Source organism: Watersipora subatra, chromosome 9 (genome assembly GCF_963576615.1).
Source record: "Watersipora subatra chromosome 9, tzWatSuba1.1, whole genome shotgun sequence".
Lineage (NCBI taxonomy): Eukaryota > Metazoa > Bryozoa > Gymnolaemata > Cheilostomatida > Watersiporidae > Watersipora > Watersipora subatra.
The window spans coordinates 48,648,245-48,672,810 of record NC_088716.1 but is presented as its reverse complement, the minus strand read 5'-3'; the positions used below and the strand labels follow the sequence as shown (position 1 = coordinate 48,672,810).

At 36.5% G+C, this 24,566-nt stretch overlaps 1 protein-coding gene across 1 annotated transcript; it reads left to right on the top strand.

The window, feature by feature from the left end:
- Positions 1–437: 437 nt before the first annotated feature.
- LOC137403736 (synembryn-A-like) lies at positions 438–23,644 on the top strand. The gene is made up of 11 exons (XM_068089756.1): positions 438–510; positions 2,954–3,197; positions 5,752–5,913; positions 9,615–9,707; positions 11,339–11,467; positions 12,950–13,140; positions 16,638–16,902; positions 17,434–17,532; positions 19,112–19,182; positions 19,850–19,995; positions 22,783–23,644. The coding sequence occupies exons 2-11, from the start codon at positions 2,961–2,963 to the stop codon at positions 22,992–22,994; spliced, it is 1,605 nt and encodes a 534-aa protein (XP_067945857.1). The 5' UTR covers positions 438–510; positions 2,954–2,960; the 3' UTR covers positions 22,995–23,644.
- Positions 23,645–24,566: the final 922 nt, after the last annotated feature.

Sequence of the window (24,566 nt, the reverse complement as noted above, 5' to 3'; positions counted from 1 at the left end):
ATTGTGTTTGATTGCTTTAGCTATGTATTATAAATTCATTTGAAAGCTGTAATATTTTGGTTCAGAGTCAATGACACACTTTAAAGAGTGAATGGTTATTGTAATTTTGAAAGTTTATTTCACATGATCTCAGATTTTGATAAATATAACAATATTTTTGAACATTTTCTTAAAGCAGTCCCGGAACTTGTATAGCTTAGGTAAACAAGCCTTTTGACCACTATAATACAAGGCTAATCAAAAACGTTGCCGAGTTCACGTTTAAATAAAGTACGACTTGTCTCCTCGCATTTGTTAATGGAACACAACTTCGCCGCAATTGTAGTTTAGAACAAAGGTCAAGAGCTTTAGCCCACGATTTTAACGAGCTAGAGGTCGATTCGCTGGTCGCCCGCTGAGGGCACAAATTCGTGGACTGCTTTTATTATTTTTGCCTATTTACATCGGCGAAATATTCTTCTTCGTACATTTATTTTTGGCTGGAGTTAATTGAACATTTAGCACGCTTTGGTATGTTAGGACAATATAACTTTTATAAAAAGATAAATTCAGACAATGACGAAATAAAATAGTTCAGCAATTACAATTAGTAATACGCTCAACAATTTGAACGGAATGTTAATAATATAGCGTTACAGCGATTCTATTGGTATTCTTTCCCTTGATCTGAATGACCAACTGTTTTGATTATTGAACCACAGTTATATCAAATATGTAATTATTTATTAATACCGACTGATTACTCATTGTAGTACAACTGTGAAGTTGATTCGTGAGTACTAGACACGTAGAGTATAAGCTTCCAATAACTGAGGCGTTCAAGAGACACAGCGTTTGCGTTTCCACATAACCGATTTCCTTGAAACATCGACGGCAGTTGACCACTCTTTTTTTGCAAAATACTACAATGATTTAAAGTAAAAGCACGACTGGCAGAAAGTTGAATGATGGTAAGACACACATACATCATCAGCAAGCCATGCGTGTTATAAAAAATACATTTGTACATTACATTAAACTGGAGACTCGAGTTTCACTTCCACTGTCGAAGTATATCCTAATAAGCACTGCATTCAAATTATAAGTTTTGCCCTTGCAGTACAGTTAGTTTATACAAAAATATTCTTAAGGGTATCTCTCGCGTTATATTTTCTTGCAGTGCTCTACAAGAGTCTAACCAATAAATCTTTTGCGAAGGTTCTGCCAATTTTTGTCGAAGTTGCCTTTGAACGTTGAACGTTTAAACGTCTTTTTTTGCCAATACGTCTTTTAACAGACTACAAAATCTGAAAAATTGCGTTTCAGGTAATTTTGACAAGGAATATTCTTTGATTATTTTCATTTAGATCTAAGCCCTACCTCTAAATTTTACACTATTGCACCAATTTACTTTTTGTGTCTTTATGACAACAAAGACCAAGTCACAATTACAGAATTGTCTGAATTATAATTTAAAAAAAATGTTTTTATGCCCTGATAGACATGCACAACCTTGATAGGATCAAGTCCTGAAGTTACTTCTCATTACATAATATTTGTGCCAAACTGCTAACCAATAAAAGCTGTATTAGGTTTTTACCCTGACACAAAAACATATCTATCACATGACTTCTGTTTGTAAGACTTTAAACTAGAAACTCCTAGGCTGTTGAGTCTCCTTGTACATGGTTTTTGGGCAAAGTGGAGTATTCCCACCTTACAAAGACCTAGATTTGTTTTGCAGGGTTTTATTTCTCAATCTCAATACGCAATGTTTTTGTTATAATATAAAGTAGTTGGGAAAAAACTATAAAGCTGCGGTAATACTTTCTACTTATCGAAACCTAAAAACAGGACTGTCGTAAGTAGATAAGCACAATACACTAGCAATCTCTGTTTATGGGATATCTTGAAAGAAAAACTACTCTTTTTTACCCTATTAACTCAATTCTGTAGATAATAAATGAATTATTGTTGAGATCGACTCAACTTGCATAATGCCAATCTGTAGCTGAATTGTTCTTTAAATCATGCGTTTTTCCTTATTTATATACCAAGTTAACAAGCATAGTATTGTTTTAGTAACAATTAGATAACAATATTTTAGTTTGGCCGGTCTCAGAAAACACAGATGCTTTCACATCATAAACAATAAGTTATGGTGTAATTACTTAAGAGCCCACTTGTTGCAAACCTAAATTGTCAGTTTTGAGTCACCTCACAGAAAAAACCCAACTTAGAGCTTACCGATGGTGCTTAAAGATGGCTTTAAATCTCATTTCTCAAATTATTGTGCTGAATTTGCTATTATTCTGGAAACATCAAAACTGCTATGTTGTTATTCTTCCTTTAACATTCATTTATAAAAGCCATATTTCGTACACTTTTGTATGAGTTTTAATAGTTTAAAGCCTGAATTTAAACATAGCCTTTTTTAAAAATCTTTAATAATTAATTCCCCTGGTCCAAGGGCTGGTTTAGACAAAAATTTAAGAAAGCATGTTTGACAGTCTAATCTTCTAAAAGATGGCTTTGTTAATATGATTAATCAGTTTAGATAATTGACTTTGTTTTTTTTTATGTTGGCCAATATAATTCGTTAAAAAACTGCAAATGGCAGATAAACAGTACTGTTTTATGAATAGACTATTTTTGAATCCCAAGCCATCTTAATTGCGGACAAAGATACAATAATGCTAATAGATGATAAATTATTATTGTGACCAAACATTCCATCCAGCATAGATATATTAATGGTGATTATCACAGCCAACTGGCACCACTCAGGGTTTACTGCATACACATTAGATTTTTACCAACAAGTGATTTAATATTGTAAACCCACTCAAATAATTGCCAAAGATAATTCTGCCTTAAAAATGTGGTGGCTGCTGTGATATATTTTTGTATCAAGGATATTTTTTTCATAACTTATACTTTTATAATAGTTAGTGCTGTTTGCTGTTATTTTCAGATCTCGCATGCCAAATGGTCCTCCAGCGCAGAGGCAAACAATCAGTATGTCACGTATAGAGACCTTCATCAGCGACTACGGTGACAAATTCACTGTTACTGGCTTGTCTAGCGAAGATCGAGCAGCTCTTCTTGGGTCGATCTCTTTAGCCTTAGAACCAAATTCCTCTACATGCGATTCACAGAAAATAGTAACCGCTCTCAGTGCCATACGAATCCTAAGCAGGGATAAGTTAAACATTGATGTAAGTTCCAAAATTTAGGTTGCATAATTATTGAAATATCGTTGAGCACTAGATATTGGCATACCTGCCACATGTGTCAACCCTGCACTACTAGTTATTGGCATACCTGCCACATGTGTCAACCCTGCACTACTAGGTATTGGCATACCTGCCACATGTGTCAACCCTGCACTACTAGGTATTGGCATACCTGCGACATGTGTCAACCCTGCACCGCTATGTATTGGCATACCTGCCACATATGTCAACCCTGCACCACAATGTATTGGCATACCTGCCACATGTGTCAACCCAAGACCATTGCTACACCACTGAACTGGTAACAGGCTAGTAGCGTAGCTTCAGTCAGACTGCTTATAGGTCTCCCTCTCTGGCTAATACAGTCTCTGAATTATTGTTGAGCAGGGTGCAAAAAACATTTCAATTTTAGTGTTTGTTCAATCACTGCCAGTCAATGAGGTGTTGCCGAATGTGGCATATAATATTGAATATGATAGTCAAATATGAATATAGAATGAAAGATATTTACAATCAACGAACGTATTCTAGGTTCTTTTTTGAAATGCATGAAAGATTTGAAAAGCAAGAGTAGTTCAGAGAAGAGCTATAAAAATGTTACTGCAAAGGTAATAGAGGCTGAAGCAAGTTATTGCATACTAATAAAAAGCTCTTGTTGCTTTTTTTCAAAACGCACACACAATTATATTTAATCGCTATAAAATAACTAAAACCAAAATTACAAATTAAGGTAAGGTACCATCCGTTGCTTATTACCAGCATTGTTTCTGCCCATGGCTAACACTTGCTACATACCGTGACAGCTGCTATTAGTGTTTATGGTTTTAATTCTCGGGACCAATTGTGGTTAGCTTTCATTTTTTTTCATTGCACCAATAACTGTGCCGCTAGCTAAGGTGATAATATTTTTATTTTTATTATAAATTTTTACCACCCAAAACATCATTCGAGGAAGTTTGGTTATTCTCAGATGTTAGATGCGGGTGACGGAGGAGTCTTCACATTGTACACCCTGACTAACATTAACCAATAGTATTAAGCAGTGTGGGCAATTTTTAACGTTCTTGGTTTTTTGGAACATATTACTTATTAGACAGAATCCTCATGTAGAGAGGCGGTTCCATGTCAGTAAATGGTCATCTCTGATTCATTTTTTACATGTCTGATAAATTCTAAAATATCTTTTTTCAACAATAGAGGTTTTGAGATTAACAATCAAACCTCGACTTATTTACTCTTGTTGTAACATGCGATGTTAAGTCTATGTGCACCTTCATCTCCAGATACGAAATCAATTCCTTCATACGACATTCAAATTTTTTGCAACATGACAGGTTGATAACTAAAAAAAATTAATAGAAGTTAAAACTACAACAGCAGTAATAAAATTAAGTTAATATTAAAATAATACTAATTAAAATGAATAATAAAAAATTAAGTTAATTTAAGCAAAATATAGTGTAATTGGAGTATGTTTTTGCTAATCGCACTCCTACTGAACCTGTAAATTGCTGAACCTGTTTTCATTTACCTGACTCTTACGTGAATTTTATATGCAAGCACTCGAAGCATGTATTGTTATTTTTAGGGCTGTAGAACGACATAAAGGGCCACTCATGTTAAATTTTAAAAGATTTACCAAATAAAAAGATATTTCTCTATCATTTGAGATTTTGTTTGTAATTTTAGGTGATCTGGCTGCCAGGATGTTTCAAGATTAAAACTGTTAAAATCGAATGCTGTTAAAATGCTCAAAAGAAAAATGCACACATAGACTTTTCCAAAAATAATGTCAGTTTGTTAAGCACTTATAAACAATAATTTCATATTGTTTATAAGTGCCAAATATTCAGTCTCATCGGCATCGGCTACTCATATGTTTACAGAGCATTTCGAGAAAAACGATGGGAAATTTTACAGCCAGGTTAACTTTGAAGTATTTGAAACATCTATGGAAATGTATCTGAGGCTGTATTTGAAGTTTTATTTTAACAATCATGAGTGAATACAATGTAAAATATATGTCAATAGAGACGGGTAACACTGCGACTTGAATGTAATAGCCAATGTCCTAACGAAAGGGACAAACAAAAAACACCACTGCTGACGTCATATTTGGAGACATATTTTTCGGCTCAGCATTTTTACCGCCATCAATTTTGGCCGATTTTATTCTTGAAATATCGTGGCAGTCAAATCACCTAAAACAACATACGAAATCTCAAATGATAGGAAAATATAAAAGTTTCAAAGTTTTACGTCGGTAACCCTTTGAACAAAATATAATATGCTCTTATACAAATAATTTCTTCAACTATTGATAGTTATGACTGAAAGCAAATTTTACAATAGATTGTCAATAAACAAGGCTAAGAACAGCTAAGGACAGACTTTGCGATGTGAACAATTGATATTTACTGGTCATATAGTGCAACTAGCGTATAACCTTGCAATGCCAGCCCCAACTAATCCACATTCCTTTCTACTGTCTCTTTGTCACCCTTGAGGTTAACCCAAAGTTGATGTCCATTTCTAGAGATGGTTTGATGAGGCAATCTTTTGCCAGCTGATGCGTCACTCAGGCCTTCAACACTACAGAGAAGAGGGACGAGTGGTGCTTCTCCCTGACAATGTTGATATGGGAATTGTAACTGAGGCTATGAAATGTTTATGCAACCTGACATTCAACAATAACACTGTAAGACTTTGTGTACTGCATTCAAGGAATATTACTCTGACTGACCACTTATAACTAGCAAGGTTGTTTCTTCTTCGGCGTTATATGCTAACCTATGGTTGCTGCGGGTGCCCAAAAATAAACACGTGTCTGCTGAGACTATGTTGTAGTTATAAAGTATTGTTTTTTTGAGTTGTCAGTCCAGAATGTTCTTTTAAAAGCCTTATTCCACTGTATCCTGTTCGATGACTTATGAATAGAATGATGGTGCTGACAATAATTTCATCATTGCAAATGACAGCTCCACATATGATCGTATCGCCTCCGCAATGGAGTTGTCCACCTGCAGCAATGGGATTTGTTTATTTTTTACAGATTAACCTTTGCTCCAACATTTGAATTGACTTTTCAGATTTTAAATTGAAAATTGGTTCATGATACATTTAATTATCTGAAGCATTATCTAACATACTTTGATTTTATGGAGCATGTTCCCTCAGCTCTTACTGGCTTATAACTGTTGCGCAATACTCCCATGATATTCATAACATGCTATTAAAAATCTCAAGTAATAACCATTGGAGCTCTTTCTCCATAAATTTCATATTAAAATTTGTTTTACTGTTTTGTAATTTTGTTGTGTCTGGAATGCTCAAATTTGTCTAGAATGCTGCCATCATGGGCCAATGAGCTTAAAGTTACTTTGGAGCTAGTTGTTGTAACATATCAATTAAAAGTAACACTAAACTATAAGTTTCGTCAACGCAAAATCACGTCCTATTAATTGACCATTATTAAAGGTTGACTTGCAACAAAATTCACATTACAGTTATTTGATGTCAAAAGATTCACCATATCTTACTCTGCTGTGTTGTAAGTGCCAAATATGTGGAAAAGTGATTACAAGCTCTTAAAAGCTCAAAAACGAACAGTTAATCGTAGCCGCACGAGACCACCGTAGTTTGGATTCTCTTTCCAAAACGGTCTCAAATGTGACGTAGCTGTGGTAGATGGTTTCTGTTTACACTTTCATACAACCTTATTCGTCGAAATATTTTCACAAATATACTTCACGCATTCAATAAAACCATGTCTATTGTTCTTACGCGTCTATTTTATCGTCATTGTAATGCTGTCACTTTTAGCAGTGATATCTCATAACTTACCGTAAAAATTGGTTTAATTTTTTAGCCTTAGCTTGAAGGAGTACATATCATTGTCTGATAATCATGACGAGCCTGTTGATCACTTGTGATAATCGAAAAGTGATGCAGAAATTATTTGCGAAGTATTGGGTCACATGATCAGATTACGACTAGATGATTAGACCAGGCCGAAACAAAACTGTAAAGTAGCGAGCATGTATATATGATAGGGGTCTTTGGTAAAACCCGAAGTGTTTGTCATAAACTAGTGCTACGATAAGTTTTATATTGAGCTTTTTATTGGCCTTTCAATTCACATGAGAACATCACGTGACAAGACAATAACCAAATTTCATGACTATGTCAGAGAAATAAAGAGATTCCAATCTATGGCGGTTTTTCGTTTTTGAGCTTTTAAGAGCTTGTAATCACATTTCCACATATTTTGCACCTACAACACAACAGAGTAAGACATGGTGAATCTTTTGATACCAAATAACTGTAATGTGAATTTTGTTGCAAGTCAACCTTTAAAGCACATAAATTACATAATTTTTTTATTATATATTTCAATACATCAAGAGTCTTGGCTTTCGAATGAGCCTATATTCAATACACAAAGAATAATAGAACTATGAAAAATGAGGTGTCAAAAGTACGTCCTGCAAAAAAAAACACTTGGTTCAGGTACTCAAAATCTGACGTCATAATTCTCATTTAGCCTTAGGTCGTCGATCCCTTTCGCTGCCATTGAGGCTGAGTTTTTCTGTGACAATCGGTGCTGTTAAACCCGGAGAGCGCTAATAATAAACTAAGACTCTAGATAATCAACAATGCCCGCGATCGTGCTAACGCCCGACCAATACAAACACTTGTTCTGGGTTAATTAATTATGCTTCAATAAATGTACTGTCGTTGATAAAGGTAATGAAATCACATCGATTAAATTATGACCTGCGGGTTGCGTGGCCCTAGGACTAAATGTCAATCGCACTTTCGAGATCACGCAATGCTTGAAATTAATTAGTCTCAGTCACCACACTTAACATCGCATTAAAAATAAAGAGCTAGTGCATAATATCATCGGGAAAATATAGTATGGTTCTTGGAGTCTGAGGTACTTATCAGAAATAATATGTACATGGAGAACTAATGACATTGATTCCTTTGTCATCTTCATTTGTTCTCTGGAGTTGTCCTACCTTCGCCTGCCACTAGCGTCATTATCGTCAGTTTCGTAGTTGATAAATAAGCGGTAAGAGCACACAACCACGAATATGAGAACTGTGACGTTACAATTTTCGAGACTATGCCAGTAAACTTTTTCGCGGTAGAGCTCTGGGGAAATCCTATAAACACCAACCAATGTCTGTCTCACCATGGCAAACAATAGGTCATTCGAAAGCCACGACTCTGATGTATTGAAATATACAATGAAAAATTATGTAATTTATGTGCTTTAAAATTGATCAAATAATCAATGCTGGCTGAATCCTAGAATGCTCTACTGAACCTACAGAAATTGTTAATAACTAATGGACCAGTCATGTGACACGCATAGGCAACCAGTTGCTTTTGTGCTCTGATGTAGTGTATATGATTGCAGTTATAAGTCACTATTGAAATGCTATGAAAATTGTAGCTATCAATCTACCAACCATTATGAATATGATGAAGTTTAGCTGCCTACCACCAAATCTCTGACTATGTCCGAACCAAAATACAATTACTTGTGAGCTTATTTTCAACAAAAGCTGTAGTTTTTATTTTTTTGTGTCAATATATTCTCAGCTTAAAAAATTCTGTACAATAAACAATAATTCACTTGTTTAAAAAAACACAAAAACTGACAATAACCATGTAAATTACAATGGCCATCATAGGAGGTTCTACGAACCTTAGGGTTGATAAACTATTTTTTATCACCAGGAGCACACAACTCTTTTATGTTAGTGATAATTTAGACTAGTTTTGCATAAACTTTAGATTTCTAAAGTTTGTATAGCTGTCTGTTTCCTTTCTTGATAGCTTATTGAGTCTGGTTCCAATCTATTTTGCAAATATCAAAGTATTCTCCACATCACTGTTGTTTTGCCGAGAAACAGAATTTAAAAACTTTTGTTTGTTGGAGGTTGATTAGCAGTGCAATATCGTTGAACCATGGTATTGAATAGACACACTTATATGCCTCACAAAAACAACACTAACGTGATTTGCCATTGATGCAGGACCCCGGCGTGGCATTTCCGTGTCTCTTGAGTTAGATTGTGAATTGTATGTAAGGCAGGCTTAAACATACATGTTTGGGTTAATTGAGCTCTTCATTGTAGCTGTTTCTATCCATAACAATTATCCATTTCATCGTATTTTGAGCTCATTCTTCCATTAATTGGTCTCGCACATGTTTTCCTCTCATTCCTTATGAAGGATGAAGCGCTGTCAGCATTATTTAGCCTGTGTTCCCAAAATGTATTCAAATCTAATTTTTGGGGTAATTGAACCGAAATGATACCCATCCTGTTTATCTACTGCTTGACAAGTTCATCAAGACCTCAAGTTATCCTTTCCTCTACGCAGGTGCAGTCACTGTGTGCTAAAGAAAGATGTGTGCTGAGCATCATTCAACGCGCTCGCACTTACACGGATGAGTCGATTCATCCGGAGGTCAAGGTAGATATTAATTTGGCTAGTCTCATTTACTTATTAACAGCCAATATGCAGTGGCCAGAAATTAGTAGAGCATAGGTTAGTAAAGCCTTTGTCACTCTAGGTTACTAGTAATATGTTAGTTAGCTCTAAAAGTATGCCAGAGTCTTACCAATGGGTTTAAGCCTGTGTTCTTCAGCCACTGACCTCTGCCGAGTTTACCTAAGGTGAGGGTCGCTGCTAGGTTTGCTCGCTCTCACATTAGTTTTGCCATAGAATGCAATTGTGGAATTACAACTATGGCTTGAAAATGGTGTTTTGTAATCAATCTCAGTGCAAACTCTGGAAATCTTACAGCTGCTGCCTCAAAATTCTCCTGCTGCTCTTGTATAGCACCTCCTTACAGCTACTGTCTCTCAACTCTCCTGCTGCTGTTGTATAGGACCTCCTTACAGCTACTGTCTCTCAACTCTCCTGCTTCTGTTGTATAGGACCTCCTTACAACTGCTGTCTCTCAACTCTCCTGCTGCTGTTGTATAGGACCTCCTTACAGCTGCTGTCTCTCAACTTCCCTGCTGCTGTTGTATAGGACCTCCTTACAGCTGCTGTCTCTCAACTCTCCTGCTCCTGTTGTATAGGACCTCCTTACAGCTGCTGTCTCTCAACTCTCCTGCTGCTGTTGTATAGGACCTCCTTACAGCTGCTGTCTCTCAACTCTCCTGCTGCTGTTGTATAGGACCTCCTTACAGCTGCTGTCTATCTAATTTCCTGCTGCTGTTGTATAGGACCTCCTTACAGCTGCTTTCTCTCAACTCTCCTGCTGCTGTTGTATAGGACCTCCTTACAGCTGCTGTCTCTCAACTCTCCTGCTGCTGTTGTATAGGACCTCCTTACAGCTGCTGTCTCTCAACTCTCCTGCTGCTGTTGTATAGGACCTCCTTACAGCTGCTGTCTATCAACTCTCCTGCTGCTGTTGTATAGGACCTCCTTACAGCTGCTGTCTCTCTACTTTCCTGCTCCTGTTGTATACGACCTCCTTACAGCTGCTGTCTCTCAACTCTCCTGCTCCTGTTGTATAGGACCTCCTTACAGCTGCTGTCTCTCAACTCTCCTGCTGCTGTTGTATAGGACCTCCTTACAGCTGCTGTCTCTCAACTCTCCTGCTGCTGTTGTATAGGACCTCCTTACAGCTGCTGTCTATCTAATTTCCTGCTCCTGTTGTATACGACCTCCTTACAGCTGCTTTCTCTCAACTCTCCTGCTGCTGTTGTATAGGACCTCCTTACAGCTGCTGTCTCTCAACTCTCCTGCTCCTGTTGTATAGGACCTCCTTACAGCTGCTGTCTATCTAATTTCCTGCTCCTGTTGTATACGACCTCCTTACAGCTGCTGTCTATCAACTCTCCTGCTGCTGTTGTATAGGACCTCCTTACAGCTGCTGTCTCTCTACTTTCCTGCTCCTGTTGTATACGACCTCTTTACAGCTGCTGTCTCTCAACTCTCCTGCTGCTGTTGTATAGCACTGTGTGAACCCTCCTTCAATTCCTTCACCATGTGACAAGCTCAAAGCCAGCCGAGGTTTTATGTTAAGGCCAGTCTTACATGACTATGCAAATCTCTAGCAATAGTTGACATTCAACTGATTTTTCTTGTAGTTTTATGATATGAGACTAATGTTTCTTATTACTGCTTTGGTGAAGACCGTGAGAACACAAGCTATGTTAGAGTGGGAAGCCATGCCCGTCCTTGCTGACATACTGCAGGATATGACATCAAGCACAAAGGTTCTGTGATTGTATTATGCTCACATTGTTAGTTCATTTTTATTTTCTTGTTTCTTTGAAAAGCAACCCCTGTGTGGACAGGCAACTCTTCTGTAGAGAAACAACTCCTCTGTGGAGAAACAACTCCTATGTGGAGAAGCAACTCCTGTGTGGAGAAGCAACTCGTATGTGGAGAAACAACTCCTGTGTGGAGAAACAACTCCTCTGTGGAGAAACAACTCCTGTGTAGAGAAACAACTCCTGTGAGGAGAAACAATTCCTGTGTGGAACTAAATTGGAACTTTCTTTGCATGGAAAGGCTACGTTTGAACAAAAATACAATTACTGTAGAGAAAGACAACTTCTTTGTTGAGAGGCATCACATTCTCATTTCATAGCTTGCAATTCTTTTTGTGACTTTCTATTGTCTAATCCCTAGATGAATATATTAGCTTTTTGAGTGATTTTATCTCACATTAAGTGAAGTGTTCATATGTCATGAGTTATCCTCTTTATGTATAGCGTATAGTTTGCAATTTAACAATAGGCATAGCCGGCAATGTGGATACATTATGGTGAACTACCATGTTTTATCTACTTGTGTGCTATACTGTGGGTATGACATCTTAGTGTCCTCATGGACTTGTGGGTTTTACTGTGGGTATGACATATCAGTGTCCTCATGGACTTGTGTGCTTTACTGTGAGTTTGACATATCAGTGTCCTCGTGGATTTATGTGCTGTACTGTGGGTCTGACATATCAGTGTCCTCCAGGACTTATGTGCTGTACTGTGGGTATAACATATCAGTGTCCTCAATGACTTATGTTCTGTACTGTGGGTATAACATATCAGTGTCCTCAAGGACTTGCATCCATAGACATAATATACAAGTTGCAAACAATCAAATATACATGTATACTGCTCTACAGAAAATGATGCTAATATCTACATATTAGCATCATTTCCTGTAGAGCGGTATAAGCAATTTTATTATGAGCTGTTTATTTTTGTAACCAAAGTTTTTCGCTACAGCTTGGATGTACATGTCTGGATGTATAAGAACTGAAATATATATGTTTGTAAGCTGTGACTGGTATCGTCATATGGGAACAATGCATAGCATCAGTTTGTATCTATTCATGCCTTACTTAGCCAATAATATATTAGTCACCAATTTTTATAGTGGTTATTGTAAGCTGTTTCACTGCCTTCTTGGAAATTTTATTCTCATAAAATATTCATTCAAAATAACGTCAATTGAAATTTGATAGGTATTTATATCTGTTTGCAAACTTTTGTTCTTTTTTGATCTGCGGATATCGCTAGAATTTTAGGATAACTGTTACTGTTCAGTGATTAAACCAGAAAGTAACTGGTGGGTCCCTTTAAATTGTATCCTCTCATTTAGAGTTCTCTGAGTGGCGCAATTGTAAGATGCAAGACTATTCCTAGTCATGCATCTTACAATCCTAGTCAGAGTAGAAATCGCTTCTGTTGCAGGATCTCTCTGACAGTGAGGCTGACCTTGCTGTGGAAGTCTTGAAGGCAGCATACAATCTCACTCTTCCGATCTCACCCTGGGATGATGAGTTCTTTCCTTTAGAGTCGAGTCTAACACGACTGGTGTCCGAGATCAGGAATCTGCTCTGCCACAGTTGGGCTACGAAGGAAAAACACTTGGAGATAATCAAGTAAGTGGAATGAACCTTCCTTTGTGAGCGCTTATTACTGGACTGTATTGTTCATCACACCATCTGTCCAATCTTCTCTAAAACATTAAAAACAAATGTAAAAAAATGTTGGCTTAAAAGGTTATTTTGGAAACTTGTTTCAAAAAGGGAAATCACAGGATACAGGTAATCAATGAAGAGAATCAACTGCCAAAAAATATTAATATTTTTGAGCTATTCGGTTGCTGTTTCTGAACTTTTTTACAAATCTGAGTGCAGTAATTTAACCTCGTTAACTTGGTAATTATTAACGATTAACTTGTTAAATGTTATTAGCTCACAACGTTTGATTTAGCCCTACCATACAGTAAAACCACATTATACAAATTAAATTACTTCTAGGACTTTTTGTTATGCTAAAGCTATCATATGTTGTAGAAATACAAAGTAGTTCATTGAGCTTATTTTATAGCCCAAAAATCTCTGACAGAATCTCGATAAATTCTGCATATACAGTAGGTTCTCCTATAAGATATATCTCTATAACAGAAATTCTACATAAAGTAAAGAATTATGAATTAGAAATATCGCTTTCTCGCTTGCCGCACTTGGGGGGAGAAGCGGCGCACAGTCACGTCTTGCACATATGAGTTAGTGCCTTAACATAAGAGAAAATCAAGATACGAGCAATCTTTAAAATGCGAGCCGATTCTTGATGGCCATTAAATCGCCAAGTACGTGAGAGGCCGCTTTCGAGAACAGCATCAATCGGTCTTTCTCGTCGTACCAATTTGAAAAAAGTTTTTACAACTGTCGCCTAAGAGTTTTAGTGAAAATGAGGCAAAAAGTTTCAAAACGGAAGCAGATAATAAAAAGTTAAGGCGATGTTAAAATTAAAGTTAAGTTTAGTAGAAGATTAAAACTTAGCTTTGAGTATATGTTTACAAAGCTAAATTCGTTTAAGTTGAATTTAATAATAATGTTGTGTTACGTAGTGTCACAAAAGTTTAGGGTACAGTATGTATTGCTGTCACGTCTCTCTCACACTGCCATTAGCAACTACGTCTGTTCTGAAGGTAAGAACTCCATGCATTACTGTACATAGCAACGTTACGATGTATTGCAGATCATAGTCACGAAATAGGTAATTCTTTCGCTTTTTGAGCGTAGTTATTTAATTAGAACAATTAAAATTAAGTTTTTCATCGTAATATCCTGTTTTCAGTAGTTTTTCATTGTTTGAAAATGAATTAATTTGTATGTAGTTATTTTATATAGGAAATATTGTATTGAGATAAGAGCAGAATGACATACAAGCTCAGTCATAGAACGCATTTAGCTCGTATGTCGAGGTATGACTATATAGGATTATCTCTATATATGCTAGTACCCTGGCGGTCTAATTCGCCATGAAAGAATGTCAGGTGTGTTGCTGACTGCGTAATTATTGAGAAATACTTTGAGGCGATCGATTGGTGCAGGTGTTAGAGTTTTAATCTACCATTGTGAATGTCACGAGTTGGAGTATCGTTAAAAGCCATCTTTAATGCTAACCTTGAATCCTGTCAATGAATGGACAGACAGACAGATAGACATAGCTCTTATTATAGTAAAAATATATTTTTGTTTTACTTTATTTTAAAAATATGAAACATTTGGCAGAATGAACTTTGCTGTATAGACAAAAATAATCGATATAAGTTAACAGTGAAAATGTGCTCTCCCCTTAACTTAATGTAAAATTACCGCAATCATGGACCATAAACCAAGTGAAACTTATAAGAAAAAGGAGAAGGTTGTCGATGTAAACCATAATAATACAAACCTGCAATAATACTACAGTTACGGTACAGACATTAAATTAAAAGGCTAAACATAGATATAATAAATCCATAGATATAATAAATAATAAGCTTGAATTATTTGCTAAGCATAGTTATAATAAATCCATAGATATAATAAAGGGTTTATTACATCTATGAGGCTAAGTCCAATCTTTTCCTTCCTTTTCAAGTGCCAAAGAGATGACTTTTAGAGGATCTTGGAATGGATTAGGCAATTTACATGTATTTCACTGTTTTTATAAAGTTGAAATCCAAATAGCATCAACATTTTCCGAACAGATTATTTACATTGTGAGAGCATCTGCTTTAATTGCTTATACAGCATGTTGAAGATACAAAGAATACAATACAAATTTTATAATGTACAACAATAAATTAATAATGAGATAATTAATAATAACAGGGTTTTATTGCAATATTGATTTAGAGACAATTGACCAAAAGTGTTAGCTTGACGATGCCGAAGATCAATGAAGGGAAAGGTGGAGGCAGTGTTTTAATCTTGCTTTAGCAGAGAAATTAAACACATTTTTTATTCATGTTTCAGGATTTTGTTTTTTTATATTGTTTACATTTTCAAAGTAGTTTTCACAGTTAGTGGTTTGAATTTTACTTTCAAAACTGATGCTTCAATGAACTTTAGTTCTCAATAGTTGGAAATAGTTTTATGTGTGGAATCGCATATTTGCCAGACTTCTACATCATGAGTAGACACTTGACTGTATTTTAATTATCAATACTGGTTTGCAGACTCGAGGGAAGCTTTGAATGCTAATTAGCATGTTAGGTTAGTTAATAAGGTAGACTATTATCATGTTAGGTTAGTTAATAAGGTAGACTATTATCATGTTAGGTTAGTTAATAAGGTAGACTATTATCATGTTAGGTTAGTTAATAAGGTAGACTGTTATCATGTTAGGTTAGTTAATAAGGTAGACTATTATCATGTCAGGTTAGTAGATGAGGTAGACTATTATCATGTCAGGTTAGTAGATGAGGTAGACTATTATCATGTTAGGTTAGTAGATGAGGTAGACTATTATCATGTCAGGTTAGTAGATGAGGTAGACTATTATCATGTCAGGTTAGTAGATGAGGTAGACTATTATCATGTCAGGTTAGTTAATAAGGTAGACTATTATCATGTTAGGTTAGTTAATAAGGTAGACTATTATCATGTCAGGTTAGTTAATAAGGTAGACTATTATCATGTCAGGTTAGTAGATGAGGTAGACTATTATCATGTCAGGTTAGTAGATGAGGTAGACTATTATCATGTTAGGTTAGTAGATGAGGTAGACTATTATCATGTCAGGTTAGTAGATGAGGTAGACTATTATCATGTTAGGTTAGTAGATGAGGTAGACTATTATCATGTCAGGTTAGTAGATGAGGTAGACTATTATCATGTCAGGTTAGTAGATGAGGTAGACTATTATCATGTCAGGTTAGTTAATAAGGTAGACTATTATCATGTCAGGTTAGTAGATGAGGTAGACTATTATCATGTCAGGTTAGTAGATGAGGTAGACTATTATCATGTTAGGTTAGTTAATAAGGTAGACTATTATCATGTCAGGTTAGTAGATGAGGTAGACTATTATCATGTCAGGCTAGTTGATCAGTTAGACTGTTATTATGCCAGGTTAGTTGATGAGGTACCTTATTTTATAGACACTCATCGAACTTGTTCACTACGCTCCCAGTCTTCACCGCTCACTTCTTAATTCCTTGCCATGATGAGTCAGCAGCGGCAGCTGTGGCAAGGTCATTCCAAGGTTATGATGTGAGTGCTATTGTTGAGATTTTGCGATATCTCGAGGTTGTGCTGGAGGATACAACAATTGCTTCTCAGAGGGACCGGGTGCTTCCGTTAGTCACAGCTCTCACCCATCTCTCAAGGTCCGATAGAATTATCCGGAAATATTGCCGGCTAAGGGTGAGTCATACTTTTTCTCATGTGCGAGTGTGTCCGATATTACTTCTGTCACAACTGACTTTTAGACAAGTTTAAATTTGAAATAAGGCTGAGTTAACCCGTGCTGGGCACTCTTTTACATCCGACATTTGATTGTTTTTACTTGTGAAATAATTACTTTGTTTTTAAGTCTTTGCACATATATATCCTAGCATGAGACAGAAACTAGCCCAACAATGAAGAGCTGGAAATCCAACAGCTGTTACTGGACCAAAATTTTATTTGAAGCAGCTTAGTTGCTTCTCAGTTCCACCTAATGTTATATTCAGTTCTTGCAAGACCGCACACACCAGCATTTGAACAGCTCCTTGTTACTATATCAAAGCGTCTACATTGAATTTACTCTTTTTGACAAAGATCAACCGATACAAACGATGGCTTCTTGCCAAATCATTCTGCTTTGCATAGAATGGTTCCTATGGCAAAATTTCTGTGTTTGCAAAGAAATACATTGCTTTGTCACTATAGCACGAAAAATGACCCGATTTATAGATCCTACCTCATTTGAGGGATGAGGTCAAAAGGCTGCCCGAAGAGGGAGATAGCCTGAGAAATAGACTATGTAAACTATTGACTACACCAAACACAGAGGTTGGTACTGTATGCATTCCTTTGATTGCTTCCTTTTTCCTCATCATTGTAGTGAACACTACTTATATGATGGTTCTAGTACAGGAAGTTAAACCCTCCTCCTTAGTTACATGTTGATTCTATTGCAGGCTATTGAACCCTCTTTCTTAGTTACATGCTGTTTCTAGTACAGGAAGTTGAACCCTCTTCCTTAGTTACATGCTGTTTCTAGTACAGGAAGTTGAACCCTCTTCCTTAGTTACATGTTGATTCTATTGCAGGCTATTGAACCCTCTTTCTTAGTTACATGCTGTTTCTAGTACAGGAAGTTAAACCCTCCTCCTTAGTTACATGTTGATTCTATTGCAGGCTATTGAACCCTCTTTCTTAGTTACATGCTGTTTCTAGTACAGGAAGTTAAACCCTCCTCCTTAGTTACATGTTGATTCTATTGCAGGTTATTGAACCCTCTTTCTTAGTTACATGCTGTTTCTAGTACAGGAAGTTGAACCCTCACCCTTAGTTACATGCTGTTTCTAGTGCAGTAAGGCGGAAGCTGAACACTCTACCTTGAGTTAGATGATGGATTTAGTGCGCGAAGTTAAAACCATATTCCCACATATTCTTGTTTCTTTTTGCCTTTCTTGAAACAAGGAAAGGCTGTCAGATATATTCTAACCCAAAGGCAGACTTGCGATGTTTGTTGAGTTGGTTGTATCTGGTGCCTGATGGGAATACTTGCCAAGTAGTTGAGGAAAAAAAGTGTGAGATTGACGGTAAATGTAGTAGTTGAATCTGAAGCCTAGATTTCTTTGTGAAGTTTCTTTTTCTTCATTAGTACCTACATAGGAGGCCCTTCCACGATTTTATTCAATGTTCAGGTAGGCTACTATTAATGTGAGGTCATGGTCGTTTGCCAACGATATGTCACAGCTCCATGTATAATTTTTGTTTATTGATGAAAAACTGTAGAGCAAATCATTAGACATTAATGTTGCTAAATCTAAATAGCCCAGGTTTTATGGTGAACATACGATTTAATAGCGATCTGTTTCATTGTTGCTAACTTTGTATGATGATGAGGGCTCACAACTAGTAAACAAAGGGAAAACAACAAGTAAAAAAATTAAACCACTACTTTTATTGAAAGACTGGAGGAAAACGGGAGATTTTGTTCAAAAGAGAGACTGACTTAAAAAACTGGAGGGTCCCGGCCAAACCGGGAGACTTGGCAAGGATGCTGATGGGTAATTCTGATGTGTTAAATTACTTCCCTCCTATTTGACATCCTTCATTGCAAGTGTGTATGCTATCGGGTATAATAACAGTTCTGTGACTGATGATCTTCTGAATGTTTTCAGCAGAACAACAATACATTCCATAAACAGCAACTACAGCTGACTTTGGTTTAACTTACAAAAACCCCTCGGTTGCATTGTGTAAACATGCGATGGGTAATTGTACACTTTATTCCAATTGCATGTTCTTGTGCAAATCTTGATGTTAGGTGAAGGTTTGTTTGTCTTGAGAAACTTCTCTAGCAGATGAGTGATGCTGTTTATATGTAAGAATAGCTGAACTTGTTTGATTTATATTGCAGGTAAAGCAGGTGGTAGCAGACCTTCTGTACGTTGTCTGCAAGGAAAATGTTTCTCGTCTAATAAAATACAGGTTTGAGAAGACTTGTGCTATATTATCTGTTTATAATTCGTAATAACTGTTTTTGTTTTTATTTTATGGGGTCGTAGTTACCATCTGAGTAAGCAAATTTGCCAGAAAAGCTTTAGTGGCATGGTTTGATGTAAACTGGAAGTTATCTTCTCTTAACAGTAGTTTTTGGAGCGGAAGGACAGCATTAATTAAAATGTAGGGTGTTCTCTAATTTGTACCTTGTCTGAGGCCACTAACCATTCTCATAAATAAGATAGTGGTTTGTACATGCAATTTATTTTGTTAAATATGTTACTGTTAGTGCATTCCATTTTTACACTAATATACATGTATCTATAACTACAGTGTATCGAGCTTTTAGCATGATTTCTTCAGACTATTAATGCTGGCTCTCAGGCTATTACTATGATTGCTCAAGTGTTTAGTGTCGTATCCAAGAAATAGCCAGCCAAATTGTTTGCATTTTTATGTAGTATATATTTTGTGGCAAGACATAAATTATTTTTCATTACACCTAACATTTTGCTATAATGTTTTTTATAGCTTTTAATAGAGTTCAAAGTTTTCAAAGTATTTATATCATATATCAATAGCAACTTTGGAAATATGCAAATATTTCGAATATTAATAGTAGATGTAGAAATATGTATGTTTTTGATATTACTAGCGGCTTTGGAAATGCTGCTGGCCTTCTTGCTCAGTACGGACTGATGCGTGGCAGCAAGGTGACACCGACAGCTGATTACTCGGATGATTCTGACAGCGAGACAGAAGAGTACAAAGAGTTGGAGCCCGACATCAACCCGGTTACAGGTGTGTAGATTGTTTATGTTATCTCAGAAACTTGATGCCGCACTCGTTAGGTGAAGTCTGATATAACCTGAGCTTACTTGTGGAATTTAACCATTTACTGATCTACGAGTTCACAACTAATGGTGGCCTTCTAGGAAGACTACAGAATAGTGAGAATAATAATAGCTGTTATAATATAATAATATATTATACAGCTATGTTATAGTATAATAATACAGTCAAACATGGATAACTCGAACTTCACGGGACCGAGCGAAAGTGTTTGAGTTATCAGAGCGTTCAAGTTATCAGAGCACTGTCACAAGTCCATGTATTTATTTATTAGTAGATACATGCACATATACAAACTATAATAGAAATCAAAAGCATAAATGGCTTGTTTCAAATTAAATGCTTCTAATGTAAAGTTTAAAACTTTTTTATCAAAAAGTATAGGAGATTTTTCTATCATTTGAGATTGTTTTGTTGTTTGAGGTGATGTTATTGCCAGGACGTTTTTTAGATTGAAATTGGCAAGACTTGATCGTTGTTGAAATGCTCAGAAGAAAAGACATCTTTTTCTTTTGAGCGTTTTAACCGAGATCAATTTTGCCGATTTTTCTTGAAGTTTATGCGAAGGTCACCTCACTTTTCCATGCTTCCGAAAGGTGATCGCTAAGTGGATGTTTGGTAAAAATCAAAATTCACCAAACCTTTAGAAAAGTCGTTGACAAAAATATTTTGCCGACGGTGGTAATAACAACGCCTATGATTTACGAAAAGTTGAGGTTTACCTCTATGACTTGGAATAAAGTGATTTTCTAAAGCGATAACAACCGTCTCGGTAGCCGTTGGGCAAAAAACAGTTCGAGTTAACAGAGTTGAGGTCGAGTTATCTAAAGCAATTTATCATTACGTGGGAACGGACCAAAGAAACCGTTCGAGTTAACCATGTGTTCAAGCTATCCGTGGGTGAGTTATCCATGTTTGACTGTATATTATAATATAGTATAATAATTGCTAGTTAATTGATGTTCTAACGCAGTATGGATAAGACTTCTAGCTATTTTAATGCTAGCAAAACTCCATAGCAGCCTTTGATTGACATTCAGAAAGCCTTCTAAATATTTTGGTTAATAAAGTCAAAAGAGACTTCAAAGGTAAGACGATAATTATAATAATGGTTATTACCTCCACATGGTAAATATGGTCAGCGTGTTAATTAGGGTGTCCAACTCTTCTCATCACCATCAATAATGCTTAAGTATAGGTTAGAGCTTGAGAGGATGATAAAGTTAAGGAGAAAATGAATTTTATTGTTTGTTGATTTAAAAAGTGGCGATTTTGCAAAAATTGCAATCTACGGATTCGTTTCATAGGAAATGTATGACCATGAAGGCAGCATACATTTTGAAGCGTTGTATAGTATATCTTTGTGTTGGAGCTGTTCTTCTGGTGATTTAACTTTAATTCTTACTTTAGGGTAGAGATCTTCTCTTGGATTCGGTATTCAATATTACCACATTCATAACATCCCCATGAAGTGTATGGCACCTCTTGCTGGTGTTTATATACTGGGTAAAAGTGATTTATATAACCTAAATCATGCATTGTGAGACCAACAATTTCATTTAATTGGATGAAGGTCGAGGCAGATAACTGGTACAGCTGTTTTAAGAGGCAGCGATTAACTTTTCCATAAGAGTTGGTGTAAAGCTGGGTTAACACTAGATCATAGGCTGTTCAGAGCATGGTATTAGTCCTTAGCTGAAACTTACATACTCTCATCGCTCTGACATTTATTTTTACTAGCTTTTTTCCTAAATTTATAATGATTATCCTTCGTTTTTTCGTGACGTAATGTTATCATTGTCGGCCATCTTTATAGACAATTTTATCGTTAAAAACACAAAGCTTTTGCAATAAATGTTTGAAAACGATGCTTTTCTTTGCAATTTTTTTATAGTATCAAAACAACACCAAAAAGTATTATTAAATAAAAGGAAAACGATCATTTTCTACAAATATGGCGGCTTTTTCGTGAACGAGCGCATGTGCAAACGGCTCGATGACGTAAAAAAACACGATGGCTACCTGTATCTGAGACTCGCTTATGGTAATTTTGGCTCGTACCTTTGACTACACACTTTTGCCAAGTTTGCCAAGAAACAGAAATGATGACAGCGGTAGTATGCATGTATTTTCAATCATGCCTTTATTGAGCTAATATGTTTGTCTAGCTCTCAGAGCATCAATTAATTCTGGTTCCCATATCGATTGCGAGACCCCGGCGGCAATCTTGCGCAGCAAGACGCATGCGACGCTAGGCTCAGCGGCTTCTGTTCACATAAAGCTGCATCGCTAATAACTGCATAAAAAATGTTCGCTCGCCATGCCATTTCGATTATAGTGACTTTCACCTGTAAATCGCATTTCGGGAAGGTTTTGCTAGCGGCTCTTTGCGAAACATGAACAGCATTAAATTCTTGCGTTGACCGTCGGCAACTACCTGAGGTACTCGGCGGTACCCAACGTGTAGGTTCACATTTCACCGCTAATAGCCTGCGGTGCTGTCGTGCGGTTTTGCGACGTATATGGGAACCAGGCTTTAGAACCTGGGATTAGGTGTTATGTATATTAAGTTAAACCTCGTAATCACCTTAGTACAGTTTGAGAGAAGGTTTATGGAGTTATGCATTCATTAGAGAGCAACCACCCCTAACACAAGAGGTAGTTAGGCTAGGTAGTAAGATAGTCAGAGTTTGAACTAGCACTGCGGTTCCTCATCCGCCATGTTCTTTGCTGTAGGTCGCTATGAGACCGGGAAAACAGACCCAATGGCCGGCATGTCAGAAGAGCAGAAGGAATATGAAGCTATGCAGCTGATCAACGCGATGGATAGACTACAGAGGTTGGGAGTTGTCCAACCCTCAACCATTGGCTCGGATGGGAAGCCAGTGCCTGTCGAACATGTCCTTCAGCTAGCCCAAGATCCTGCGAGTGATGAAAACACCGATTGATGTCCATTATTCTGACCTGATGGTTTTGTGTTTGGCATAACTCGTTTTGTTGTTGTTAGTCACCTCGTGTATTATCTAGTCAGCCATCGGTCTTCTTCATAAAATCTCTCGCCATATAAGTAAGCGCATTTGGAGCTTAATGTCAAGGTTGGAAATATCTGCGCATTGTCGTCTAAGATTTTCCAGTTGTTCATTTTAGCTGGGGATCTCAAGCGAATGATAAATTGAAGATGATAAGTACATATTGAGTTTAGACTAACATAAAAAGAGCTCTCTCTAGCATCGTCTTATTCCTCACTCTGAATCTTTGCTGATGGTCTTTCAAGCTATCATTTTTTTAGGCTGTCTGGTTTTTTATCCACAACATTATTTTGACACCGCATTACATGCAATGATGGGATTTGTGTTTTTTTAAGGATTTTTAAGACTCTGTACGTGTACACCATTACTGACATTTATTTGTGTGTCACAATCTGCATCATAAGGAAGCTGTTAGTTGGAGATGATGCGTTGTGCAGGTGTCACTGATGGAGTATTTTCGTACAATCTTTTCATTTATGACACTCATAGAGTTAAGTACGTACTGCCTTAATTTTTGTTATTATTTATCTCCAAAAAAATTTTGTGTTTAATACATTTATTGGCTGTTACCTATATGGACACTAATGGACTATCGCTTCAACACGCTGAGTGGAAATCAGTCAGCAGTTAAACTTTTCTAGCAGATAAAAAGCAAGATATGACACCTGGGAATAGTTTCTAAAAGTAGTCATTTGGGGTGGAAACCACATCCACCCCGTATCTAATAATACTTGCTTCCAAAATTAAAACCACAGTTTCACCTTGATATAACTATTCAGTCTTTATTTTAGTGTGGCAGTAACACCATCTTGACAATTATCCTACAATTTCAAACTGCTATAGCTTTGGTTCTAGACTATTTCTAAAGGAGGAGGGGCAGTACATTGTGTGGACTACTTAGAGTTTTTATAATGCAAGATCTCTGTTTAAAAAATTCAACAATGAGATCTGATCGTCATGCACGAATAACATGGCACATTCAAATTAAGATTAAAGCTCCTTGCTTCAGCTGGTTTCAAGACTTTGTTTTGAGGGTGCGGTCCTCGTAGATCTCTCAAATTCCAAATTCTAAAATGATGGGAACCTATTCTTCACACTTAACCTACCTATAATCCTTGCACTTATGTTAACATTTCCAGATGCTTATCTGTGGTTCAAGGCTGTTACATGGGATGAAGAAGATGACCATTAAGGCTTTTAAAAAATAAGTTCTTTATTTTTTAAATTCTGAAATGTGGTGAGCCTTGTTACTCTTCACTAACCTGCCCATAGTCCTTCCAAGTATGGGGAAGTTTTAAAGTCCTTTAGCAGTAGATCTAGATTCTTAGAGGTCGCAATATCTTGTACCAGCTTAAGTAATAGAACCTTTTATTTCCGGTTCACATGTACTGAAGATTTTTTGAAGTAAACTCATAACATGCAAGTACTTCTCTAAGAGTCGATTCCAAGAGATTATTACTCTTACAATTACTAATGAACACGCTTCTCACT